This window comes from Sorex araneus, chromosome 2 (assembly GCF_027595985.1).
Source record: "Sorex araneus isolate mSorAra2 chromosome 2, mSorAra2.pri, whole genome shotgun sequence".
Taxonomy (NCBI): Eukaryota; Metazoa; Chordata; class Mammalia; order Eulipotyphla; family Soricidae; genus Sorex; species Sorex araneus.
This window is the reverse complement of record NC_073303.1, coordinates 190,041,015-190,054,477: the sequence shown is the minus strand read 5'-3', so window position 1 is coordinate 190,054,477 and position 13,463 is coordinate 190,041,015. Positions and strand designations below refer to the sequence as shown.

The 13,463-nt window shown below is 37.7% G+C and overlaps 1 protein-coding gene across 3 annotated transcripts in view; it reads left to right on the top strand.

The window, feature by feature from the left end:
- Positions 1-13,463, top strand: part of APP (amyloid beta precursor protein) — a 287,309-nt gene that overhangs the window by 119,952 nt on the left and 153,894 nt on the right. For all 3 annotated transcript variants that reach the window (XM_055128150.1, XM_055128149.1, XM_055128148.1), the window contains exons 4-5: positions 942-1,054; positions 3,174-3,367. In XM_055128150.1, the coding sequence (XP_054984125.1) occupies positions 942-1,054; positions 3,174-3,367 (307 nt within the window). The remainder of the gene's footprint in view (positions 1-941; positions 1,055-3,173; positions 3,368-13,463) is intronic.

The window sequence follows — 13,463 nt, the reverse complement described above, 5'->3', positions numbered from 1 at the left end:
TGGAAACTTTACTGGTGCCTGCTCAAGTGTGATGAGCAATGGGATGACAGTGATACAGTGAGTGATACAGTGATACATTTGAATTATACTCTCTCTCACTCTATCTCTCCCCATGCTTTGCTTATGTAAGCATGAAGTCACATGTGCATATATAGATGTTTTGTTTGCTTAGTCAGTAGAAAAATGATATTTCTATTGATTTACAAAGAGTTTTATCCAGTACAGAGTGGTAAGCAATTACTTGTATGTGGTCTCTTGAAATGATTGCCTAGATATTGTCCATCTGTATTTCACCCTTACTGCAATTGAATGACAGTTGTTTCCCTGACTCCTTTTTTGTACAATTCGCTTTGAGAGATTTGTATTAATTAAATAAAGATTTCACTTAAAACATCATTAATCCAAGTATATGACTCTGGGTAGAACACGGCCTTTGCATTATGAAACCCTGACTTTAATCCCCAGCACCAAAAAATAAACAAATCATTTAGATAGGAAATATTCAACCTACAAGGTTAATGTAGGTTGCCTTGCATGCAGCCGACCCGGGTTCGATTCCTCCACCCCTCTCGGAGAGCCTGGCAAGCTACCAGGGGCTCAGTGAAGGGAAGTCTCAGTATCAGAGAAGTCCTGGGCCAAAGTGACAGGCCAGCACTTGTGACATTGCATTGTATCCAGCCAACCCCAGTCCAATCCCCATCACCCCATATGGTCCCCCAAGCCTCACCAGGAGTGATCCCTGAGTAACAAAAGCCAGGAATAAGCCCTGAGCACTCCCGGGTGGATTCCAAGAAACAAAATCAACATTATAAATGTCCTGGGATCTATTAATTCACCATTAAAAAAATTGTCCGAGTTCTCTGTAGTATCTTTCTTTACTACAGTCTCTGAAGACCACTTTGATGTACGTAGAGTGACATGAGCATTTTCCTTCCTTGCAGTTGGCGAGTTTGTAAGCGACGCCCTTCTCGTTCCTGACAAGTGCAAATTCTTACACCAGGAGAGGATGGATGTGTGTGAAACCCACCTTCACTGGCACGCTGTCGCCAAAGAGGTACCAGTCCACAGATTCTTTTACAGCAGCGGGTTTCCTGGGTACCATGAGTGAAGCTCAGTGGTAGAAACATGCTTTACAAACATTAGACCCTGGGTTTGGTCCCTGGAACTTCCTCTTTGTTAATATAAATGAAAATTTCTGAGAGACATTTGTAATGTTACTTTGGAAGACTTTTTTTTTAGGTGACCGTTCGATTGGTAATTAGGTTCTCTCTCTCTTTTTAATTAAAAAAAAATTATCAAATCCCAGAGTATTTTTGAGTCAAAATAAGGCCTGTTACAGATTCATTATGGTTCTGCCATGTTTGTGAATTAAGATCTTCTGTAAAATTTTTCTTTAACAGGGCTGGAGCAATGGCACAGCGGGTAGGGCGTTTGCCTTGCACGAGGCCGACCCGGGTTTGATTCCCAGCATCCCATATGGTCCCCTGAGCACTGTCAGGGGTGATTCCTGAGTGCAAAGCCGGGAGTAACCCCTGTGCATCGCCGGGTGTGATCCAAAAAGAAAAAAAAATTTTCTTTAATAAAGGTTGCACTGATTTATAAAACTATGTGCATGTTTTAGGGAAGCAAGTTCACAACTCTTCTAAAATGCCAAGATCTTTTAAAAAATTTTCAATTGAGGTTTTGTAGATTTATATGGCTATATATGTCTTACGGATACAAGTTCACACTCTGAAGGCCAGTTCTCAGTTCCCATTGCCTTTGACCATTTCTTTTCCCCTACAGTGTTACTTTCTATACTGTATACGAGAGAAATCATTCTGTAAAGCATACAATTTAAGCCCACTTACCCATCTGATAAGCTTAACTTTTCCAAAATAATTTTTTATTCATTCCTAAGAAACTAAATTTCTAATTTCTATAAAGAAAAAATTCACTTTAATATCTTTGTTGTTTACCTATATTTGTTGGGCTGGAGTGATAGCACAGCAGGTAGGGCATTTGCCTTACATGCGGCCGACCTGAGTTCGATTCCTCTGTCCCTCTCAGAGAGCCCGGCAAGCTACCAAGAGTATCCTGCCCGCACAGCAGAGCCTGGCAAGCTCCCTATGGCATATTCGATATGCCAAAAACAGTAACAAGTCTCACAATGGAGACATTACTGGTGCCCACTGGAGCAAATCGATGAGCAATTGGGATGACAATGACAGTGACAGTGACCTATATATGTTGAATCTTTGTTTTGTCACCAGTGAATGCTTTCAGTGCTAATAATCAGATGTTAATCTAGATTATAATTATTTAATTATTTAACATCTGATTTTTAATGTGTTATATATAATAATTTGTCATTAGATTGTTAATAATCAGATGTGAATCCAGATAATTTCTAATACACATTTTTAAAAATCAAGAAAAAACAATTTCGAAAGAAAAAATCTCAAATGACTCTGGGTTTTGGTTTATAACAGTGAATAATTTCCTTTTTCCACAGTATCATTATCTTGGAAATGAGCCAAGAGAGTTAGAATTTCTAGAATAAGAAAGATCCAAGTGAGAGCCATTTCTATCTGAAATGGAGGTGGAAGTTCATTGGTATTATACACAGAGCTTGACAGCTTCCTCATGTGTTAATAAAACCAGTAAACATTGATTCTCTACGATCTGTTCACCGGTTAGACTTTTTTACACCTAATTTCCCAGTTTCCACACCATGTATTTAATAAAAATACTGCTTAATAACATTGCATAATCATATAATAATGTGTAGTTATTAAATAACAAAGTATAAAACCATAGGACCAAATTAGTGTGCGAGAGATAGAAGGAGAGAGAGAGAAAGAGGGAAAGAAAGAGAGAAAGAGAGGAGAGAGAGAAAGAAGGAGAGAGAGAGAGAGAGAGAGAGAGAGAGAGGAAAGAAATCCCTTTGATGTAAGAAAATTCATTCAAATGGCCAACAAGGTCCTCTGAGCACTGCCAGGAGGAGTAATTCCTGACTACAGATCCAGGAGTGACCTCAGAGCATCACCAGGTGTGACCCAAAAACTTTGAAAAGAAAAAAAAGCTTCTTGCTGATATTGGGTCTGCATGTCGATGGCTGTCCTGGGGATTTTCTTAGAATAAATTCCTCCGTCCCTCTGTCACCCTCAATGTCTTCTCCTTCCCCTTTGTAGACCTGTAGTAAGAAGAGCACCAACTTGCACGACTTTGGCATGTTGCTGCCCTGTGGAATCGACAAGTTCCGAGGGGTGGAGTTTGTGTGTTGTCCACTGGCAGAGGAGACGGACAATATTGACTCCGCAGATGCGGAAGAGGATGACTCGGATGTCTGGTGGGGTGGAGCCGACACAGACTACGCAGATGGCAGGTAAAGGGTCCTTGGTGTTTACTCTATCCGAAGATGCCCAGTTATCTAACTTGTAACTTCCTGTTTCTTTTTTAAGACTTTTTTTATTGAATCACTGTGAGATTCAATCACTTACCAAGCTGTTTGTGATTAGGTTTCAGTCATACAGTGTTCCAACACCCATCCCTCCACCAGTGTACATTTCCCAGCACCAGGGACATGTAACGTTGTTCTATAAGCGTTTCCTTCTGCTTCTCATTAAAAGTACCTCTGCCCACTCTTATGGAAGTTTTCTTTGGTGGAATAAAAGCTTCAGCCGTGACATTTTGTTACAGTTATGGCCCAGGATTGGTAGATAGTGGATCAGTCATCAGTAAATTAATCTGTCAGTCTCAAGATTTTTATGTCAATCTCAAGACTTGGGATGGAAATTCCACTGGTGTTATAATAGGTCATTGGTAGTTCTAACTGAATTGAAATTAGAGTGAGTGACATGGTATTCTGACTTGGCCTGAAATTTAGCAAGTTTTCAACATCAGTTGCGGAATATCTTATTAGTCATTAGCCAAATATTAACTTTTGTTGAGAGATATTTGCTTTGGCTGGTGAATTGGCTTTTGTGGGGCATTTTTTATTTTGTCTGAGTTTTGCCTTTCGCCTTTTCCTTTGTGAATGTTGGAGGCATTCATAAATGTTTGCTAAAATTGTTTAATTGCTTTTGGATTCATAATTAAAGATAGTTTTACCTTTTTCTTTGGAATATTTCTTAACTTACTATCTTTTTAAATTTTAATTAGAAGCAAATATCTATATTCAGATATAAAAATTATAAAACCAGGTTCTTTGGGCTAGGAAGGCCTTCTGAGTCAGTCACCAATTTCGTGCTCTATCCTGTCCCAAAAGGTGATACTGATTTTCACACTTCATTTAGAGTTCCAAATGGAACATTAAATATGAGTTGTAAGATTTTAGTTAATAATGTAAAGTGTTCTGATGTTTTTATATATTCAGGCATAGAGTTTTTTATAATATATTTATAGAACTTCTACACAAACACGCATTTCCAAATATATGACTGTATACACAACGCAGATTCCTCTGTCCCTCTTGGAGAGCCCGGCAAGCTACAGAGAGTATCCCGCCCGCACAGCAGACCCTGGCAAGCTACCCGTGGCATATTCAGTATGCTAAAAACAGTAACAAGTCTCACAATGGAGATGTTACTGGTGCCGGCCTGAGCAACTTGATGAACAACGGGAAGACAGTGCTATGGTGTTACCGTATACACAGCAACTCTAGCTGTCAGATTTCAGTAAATAATGCTAGACCTCTACTTAGTGGCTATTGTTCAGTTTTAGAACAGCTTTACCAGGATTCTTTGTTACTTTAGCTCTTCCTATTCACTCTTGGCCAAGCTTAGAAAAACTGTGTTCAGAAAGCTGGGTTTACAGTGCTAAACAAACAACTAATACAGAACAAAGAAATAAGCAGAAAGACAACAGTGCGCTCACAGAATTGTGTTTGCAAAATTTGGGAAGTAAGTAGTACAAACTCTCCCACCTTCTCCCAGGCAGGAAATGTCAGCGAGAGCAAGATTTGCCAATTGGAAAGCTTCTGGGCTGTTTTTCTGTGGAATTTATTAGCTGGGTTCTGGGCAGTGGGTGTTTTCTATGGAATTTATTAATTGGGTTCTGCACCTGTGGCTCATGGGCCAGATAGTGGGAATGTTTATTGGCTTAAGTGCCAGTTTATCTAAACTTGGAAATTGCATAATTCTTGCTTTCTTTGATTTTTTTAAATTTATTTTTAGTGAGGAGAGGGGCTACTTCGTGTGAACCTAGTCTGACCACATATTGGATGCTTCTTACCTTCTTTTATAGTTTCTTCATGTTCTTCCATGAATATTTCTAGATTTTGGAACATTTAGATTGACTTTTGAAAAACTACCCTGAAGACAAGGACTCTGGTATCAGGATTCCGATGCATCCCAAGTCACAGGATTCCTGTCTTTAGAAAGGGAACATTAAAATTCCATGGAAATTTCCTTGGCTCATAGGTTGTTGGGTATTTTTTAGTTTTGGGACCACACTCAAGCAGTGCTCAGGAATCACTCCTGGTGGAGCTTTGGGGACCATATGGGATGCTGGGTCTAAAATCTGGATGAACCATATGCAAGACAAGTGCCCTACCTGCTGTCTCTTTCTACAGACCTGACTGTTGGATTCTTGAGTTCCCCTAACAAAAATTGGTTTTGTCCTGACTGTGTAAATAACCATAATAATAGCAAATGTGCCACCGAAGGTCCCAGGTACATGTTAACATTATAGGACAATAGCTCTATACTTTGAACCCTTTAATGAGGTTCTGACCTTGCATCTATCATCATTTGCAGTTAGAAATGGCTGTTTCAGCCTGTCCTGAATATGACAGGTTTCACTAGACCTTTATTTCGCACTGAGCACATTTAGTTTATGTCTTGTAAAACTTCCTTTGTATTGGTAATAGATTTCAGTATTTCTTGGTGGTCTGTTCTGAACCTCTTCCAACCTTCCAATTTAATTGAATGTACCACTAATATCATGTCTTATGCAACTCATGATCCTTTGCTTTCAAAGGATGCTACATCTCACCAGTCCTGGAAGAAAGGTCCATGGGGCTTCCCATTCTGGCCTTGAGATCCTCATGTATTTATTCCTATGTCCAGAAGCTATCCCTTCTTTGATAGTCATCTCTCTAACTACCACACCTTTCTCTGTGTCCTTGATGTACAATTTTCAACCTATAGTATACCATAAAAAATGTTTTTATTGTAGAATTTGCTGTTATCTACCAATATGACAATTATATGATTTATCCTGCCCGCACGGCAGAGCCTGGCAAGCTCCCCGTGGCGTTTTCAATATGCCAAAAACAGTAATAACAAGTCTCACAATGAAGACATTACCGGTGCCCACTCGAGCAAATCGATGAACAACGGGACAACAGTGCTACTACAGTTATACTATTGTCCAAACCAAACATGGTACTTGGGCTGTTGTTCCAAACTAAGAGACTTAGATGAATCAGAATCTTCCGGTTTCTTTCTTCAGAGTCATCACCACCTAAGTTGATATCCAATTGACACATTAGCTGTCTTTTTCCTAGTCACCCTCACCTCTGTTCCATATCTGCTGTCTGAATATGGTCATCCCTTAGATTCTGTCATCACTCAGAAATATTGCACCCCTGGGTCTTCTCGATTTGACATTCCTTGCTAACCATGATTTTCGGATCCAACTTCTAAATCACTTATTCACACATACTAAATTTTATCTATCCTCATAATCACTTCTACTTCAGCCTTTTAGTCCATGATCCTCTTCAATGTTTTGAAAACAGTTTTCTTTCTAATGAGGATGGATTCTGTAGGGAAGAATGTTTACTTACTCAAATAGCCTTCACATTTTCTAAACATATTATGTAAGTCCTCTGTTTCTGGGGAAAATAATTTCTTACTGTAATTTCTTCAGACTTCTCAAAAGGAGATGTGTCATGTCATGTAACCCTACTAGTGGATTCCATTTTTTATTCATGCTGTAACATCAACCAGGATCTTAGTGTTACTGGATGCACATAATCACTATTTGAAGACCTATCACCTTCCACATAGCAACTGACCCAAGGTAACCCCACCTCTCTCCTCAGTTCTAAGTTCTGCTTCTTAGGTGACCCCTTCATAAGTTATGCACTGTAAATATATGCATCATGGTACCTGGGATTTGGTAGGTGCTCAGTACATGTTTACTGAATGAATTAAATAATCTTCTCATCTATCTTGTTTAGATAGATTTCTTCCATCTCTTGTTCCCTGCTTCCTTTTTATTACTACATCCTATCAGGACTCATTGATCAACTTGACTCCCTCCCTCTCTTCATATTTTTGAAAGAATTAATTTTTAAGCATGTTAGGTTTACCATAAATTTGGGCTCGCAGGTACAGAAACTTCTGGTATGCCCTTGTCCACACCATACATAGCCTTCTTCATTCTCACTGTTTGTTGATGAGACACACTTGCTGCAATTGATGACGCTACACTGACACATAATAGTCACCACAGGTCTGTGGTGTAAATTATGGTTCATTCTTCATGTGCAATGTGGGTTTGCACAGATATATGACGATGTGTATCTGTCATCATAGTATTATAGCGATTTACAGTGAATTTTCACTAAAAGTCATCTATGCTCTGCCTTTCTTTGTCATCCTTTTCTTACAACTGTGGGCACCCACTGATCTTTTTATTATCTTCATAGTTTCACCTTTTCCAGATGGTCACAGTTGGAAGCACATTGCATGTGGCTTTTTCAGATCAGTTTCATTCACTTAATAATACTTACTTAAGGTTCCTTCATGTCTTTCCATGACTTATTTATTTGTGATACTGAATAATATCCCAAGGCCTGGATGTACTGAGGTTTCTTTTTGCACTTACCCACTGAAGACCATCTTGATCTCCTTCCAGGTTGGGCTTTAAGAATAATGTAGTTCTAAGCATCCATGTACATAATCTTATTTCAGCCTAAGTTTTCATGATCTCTGGGTAAAGAAAGACCAAGGAGCTCAATTGCTGCATCTTATCATAAGACTCTTTTGTTTAAGAAACTACCCAACTGTCTTCCTAAGTGACTAGGCTATTATTTTGATTTAAAATTGTCATTTTGGGGTCAGAGCCATAGTACAGTAGTAGGTAGGGCATTTGCCTTTCATGCAGTCAACCCAGTTTGATTCCCGGCATCCCGTAAGGTTCCCCTGAGCAGCACCAGGAATGATTCCTGAGAGCAGAGCCAGGAGTAAACCCTGAGCACCAGTGGGTGTGGTCTCCCCCCCAGACAAACAAACAGAAATGAAGTGAGAGTGTTTTTCTCTTCACCCTCTGGGCAGGTGAGCCCTCATCCTCTTCTTGCCCAGAAGAGAAATTGCATCAGTCACCTACACAGAGCAAAGCTCCTGCTAACTGCCAGCCTCCAAGCTTCAGAAACTGGACCTCTTTGTGACACTTGAGACACAGGCTCAGAACAGGAATTTAACACTTCTTACTTAAAATGGACTCAAGGGACAGGAAATGACAGTTCTTGAAGAGGTGGGGGCTGGGTGGGGAGGGGTAGGGATAACTGATCCCCCAGAAAGGAAACAGGATCCGTAGACAGTATTGCACTGGGTGAGTTGATAGGTAATGAGATTTGGTTGGTAGAAGGTGTTTTTCTATTGCTAAATGGGGCATTTAGAAAAACACTCTTTGTGGGATGAGCTCTGTTTAAAGAGCTGATTTTTTTTTAAAGGAAGCCTTTTCAAAAACTAGACAGACAAAAGAGACACTGTTCCCCAAAGTTATTTGTCAGTGACTCAGTATTTATTTCTCCTGTGTTATCACATGGGTCCTCAGACCACTTCCAAATCCCTAGGTCTGCCATCAGCAATGTAGCTTACTCATGTGAAATTCCTATTCTGGCTATGAATTTTTCTCATGTAAGATCGAAACCCATCTAGTTAAACCCTGAATTTGAGGATCTGAGTGTCAGTTTAACCTGCCTGAAATTATGCGATCTCACAAAGGCCTTGTCGTCTAATGCATAGAACTTGTGGAGCAAATGATGTAAGAAAATTTCATTATATCCTTGGAGGAGATTCCCCTCCAATTCCATTATAGAAACATCTTTCCTGTCGAGGAGGATCTCACTGTTTTTTTTATAATAGACACTCAAATTTTGTAAAATTTATAATTATTATTGTTTGGGGGATTGTAGAAATTAGTAAGGATATGATGAGAGGTAATCTCACACATCTTCCTGGGAAATTTAGATCTGGTTTTTCCTTTTTTTCATTTAATTAAAACAAAATTCCTTTAAAAATATATTCAGATGAATGATCGTCTCACCATCCCCTTCTTCAAAGCTGTAATAGCTCAGAGTTTTCTTTCTTTTGTTCCGTTTTGTTTTGTTTTCTGGGGCCACATCCAGGGGTGCTCAGAGCTTACTCCTATCTCTGTGCTGTGGGGTCACTCCTGGTAGGGCTCAGGGGACAATATGGGGTGTCAGGGATTGAACCCAGGTCAGCTGCATGAAAGGCAAGTGCTCTACCCGATGTACTCTCTTTCTGGTTCTCAGGGAAATTTTCTTTGGTGTATTGAAGCTTTCCCAGGAGTTTTTATGTTTCTTTGTGCGTGTCTGTCTACATGTAGAAAGGCTGTTGAACTCAGTCAGTTGAATTCTGGAGATTGTGCAGAATCCCTCTCTGTATGAGAAAAGGCAGCCGAACACCAGTGACTCTCTGGTATATACTTTGCATTGTTTTTATTGTTGTTCATACTATTGTATCATCATTATTTTATGAGTGCTTTATAGAATTAAAGGGTATTAAGAAATTAATATTAGAATGTTTTGTAAAAGTCAATATACTCAGTGTTTTATTTATATTAAGTGTAAACCCAGACTTTGATTCCAAATTTGGGCTAGGTGGTGATTAAAGGGCTGAATCTCTGAATATCTGTCATCAATACTACCTTTTGAATGAAATTCGGGACTAATCACCTGCCAAGCAGGGACCTGGAATAAATGCATCTTAGAAATATAAATTCCAGATTTCAAGTCTATCTCTGTTAGGATCTAACTTAAGGTATTATTGTGTTTTTATTTTTCACTTGAAATTTTATTTTATAAGTATTAAAAATCACTGCTCTTAAAACTGTGGGAGTTCAGAGTTTTTTAATACAGCAACCATTTGGGGGTCACAGTTGCAAAACATTCTCAAGTTTGGATTCATAAACATTTATTAAAATTATCAGTTAAATATTTTTTCTCATTTTTACATTGTTTTTCTAATAACTATTAAATGAAGTTTTGCCTTTGGTAATTGTGTTCTTCTGAACTCTATAGGAAAAATACTGTACAAACATAAAAGAGGAAAGAGTATTATTGTCATTATATTATTATAGCAACGGTTGCGATAGCCTTCCTTTAAATAACTAGGTGATTCGAATGCCCTGTTTCCTTTTTGGTTTTACAAATACATTCTTATTACTGGTTGAGCTTGAGAAAAGATAGGACTATCTGGAGACTCCGGCCATTCTTTGTGATCAATTTCACTCATCTTCTCATTGCTCTAATAATTGTGAGTGAAATAACTCCTGTTAATTTTCTCATACTAAGCAATATGAAAGATGAAATCATTTCATTTTTTTTTCAACATAATCCCATGGAAGTTTCGTTTCTTAACTTATTGAAAGACGATGCCATATTGGGGAGTCATGGTAATGAAACTATGATAACTTCCCTATTGCATCTTCCTTCTAAGCACTTCTTCCTTTCTTTCTTTCCATATTGTTTGAGCAGCCTTAGCCCAGTTGGATATAGTTGATGAGTAATGAAAAAATAATTTTTCAGATGATAGAAGTACAAAAACATTACAAAAAAGAGGAAAAGGTAACTTATAGTATATACAAAGTACCAATGTGCTCGTATGATAATTGCAAAATAGAATGAGCTTTTTCTAAGTAAAAATTCTCTCAGAAAATGTAAAAGTGAGAAATAGCAACCCTTTCAAGTAGAGAGATATGCCCAAAATATAATTCAAAATATAAATAATGGTTAGTGGACCCAGTGTAATTCTGGCGATTGATCATCATCTATTTAACTTACCTGCATTTTACATTTGTTTTAAGGTGCATATAAGCTCTTTCCATTTCCTGTTTTTATTGTTTTATCTATACTTTGCAATATTACAGCATTTGAAGTGTTTTGCTTTAGATCTATGTGACTTTATTATGTTAAACCTTGGCGTAATTTTTCTACAAGTTACGTGCTCAACAAATATTTAAGTTGAATCAAATTGCCATTTACAGCCAGTTATACAGAGACAAGGTACCTCAATGTTAAGCTATCAGAATGAAAAGTAAAATATTCAAGAATATCATTCCAGACGTGCAATAATTAAGTGATATTTCATCAAGAGTCTCTAAACCTACAAGCATTGAAAAAAAATTGTCCTGGGGCCGCAGGAATAGCTTCTTGGCATCTGCAGTATAGTTACTGTTTGAATAGCTTTTTTAAAAATTAAATTCAGTGCTTCGGTAGCATAAAAGAGAATGAATTGAAATGAAATTGTTGTAAATGAAGATAAGATTCATCTCTGTTTGAGCTTTTGGTTGAAAGCCCATGCTTTAATGTTTTTCTCATTTGAAGTGGCAAGCGTTTTTCTGTTCCCTCGTGTCAAATTGGATATCTTTAATAAATTAGCAGTAGGCAAAAATTTCAGGAAATACAAGTTATAGTCATAGCTACACACCATTAGCTGTTGGCGAGCATCTGTGATTTTAAAAAGATGAATAAATAAACATTGTTTAGAGCAGTGACTCAACTGGAGGCCACTTTGTAACCCAAGGAACTTTTGAAATGATTTGATCTTTTTTCATTATCAAAACTGGAGAGGGAGTTGAGGGTTGTCACTAATGAGGAGATGGAGACTGGGAACATTGCTAAAGATTGTGCAATACACAGGACAGCCCTGCCACAAAGAAATGCCAGTAGTGCTGGTGTTAAATAATTGCGATAGAGGTTTCCTCAACATTGGAACAAACCACACTCTTAGCAAACAAGCAAAACCCAGAATCTTTCTTCTCACTTTCCCTCATCCTGACTCTTGGTCAGGAAAGCAACCACTCCACATCTATCGCTCTTGAATGTGCAGTTCACAGAGAGGGAAGTATTTGATATCAAAACAAACTTCCAAGCATAACTGCATCGGTAGTTTAAAATGTGCTCAAATACAATGGATGATTATGGTTTCTTATCCATGCCCAGTTAATTCTAATTATTATGTCAAATGTGTTTCTTTTTTATATCACTACAGTCCGTTTGAGTGCAGGACACTTTAGCATATGTTCTGGAAGAGATTGATCATTTTTTGAAATATTTGGTGTAGAGACTTGGTAAAATATTTTCATGTAAAATATTTTTTTTACTTATAAGTTTTAAATGTTTAAAGCATGATAATTTTCTAAAGCTTAGCATCCAAAAACTCGTCTATAATTTGACCTGCTGTAAGTTTATTGTTTCTACTTAGTCCTTTTTTCTCCCATTTCTACGTTAGAGTATAGTAATAGTTGTGGATAATAGATAGCGTTTTTAGAGCCATAGTAGAGTGGGTCAAAAACTTGCCTTGAACATGGCAAATGTTCAGTCCCAAGCACCCCATATGGTCCCCTGAGTATCACCAGATGGAGTCTCTGAGCTCAAAGCCAGGAAGCTCTTAGCAGCACTGGGGAATGTGGGGAAAGGATATGTATACATATATACGTATACATATATGTGTAGTGTGTGTTTATTTAATATATTCTTTAATTTAATTACTATTAGGCATTTTTAATTTTTTAATCTCTTATGGTATATTATGTTTCACTGCTCATTAGAGATCCCATTGTGAGTCATGTCTTGTTTTATTTTATAGAAACAACTTCGAATGTTTTGATGAGTCAGAAATTTCCCCTGGTATTGTATACGAATTCCTTTAAGTTAGATTTTCAAAAGTAGCATTAGAGAGTTAAAAGACTATCTTGAGAGCACTTCAAGCTCATCTGGTCAAAGTTTATGCCCATTTTCAGCAAGATGTGGATGGATTGATTGGTTGTAAATTGCCAGTCCTGAAAGATGAACTCTTTCGGTGGTAGTACCTGATTGTTTCCTTAAACTCCCAACCTTTGATATTTGCTAAACTATGAATTTCATGTGGGCCTGAAACAGTTCATATTGCCAGCTTATATACTTGTCTATTTATAAGTAATAATAGCAGAGGTTATTGTCCTGCTATGACCAGGATACTTTCTCAGCATCTTATGTGTGTAGTCTTTTTCATGACTTTTAAATGCCAGTTTGCTTGCTGTCTATAATTTATTTTACATCTGTATTTTATGCCTATATATTTGTGAGACAACTTTCATGAGTTTGTTATTTGTTCCAAAATTGGGAATATAATCATACTAAGTATCTATATTTAATGACTTAAATTTCTGTTCTGAGCCAAGCAAATATTATATAGATTTCAGGTAGAGAGTTCAGTGGTCTCCTTCTGTCGTTTCATTTACTA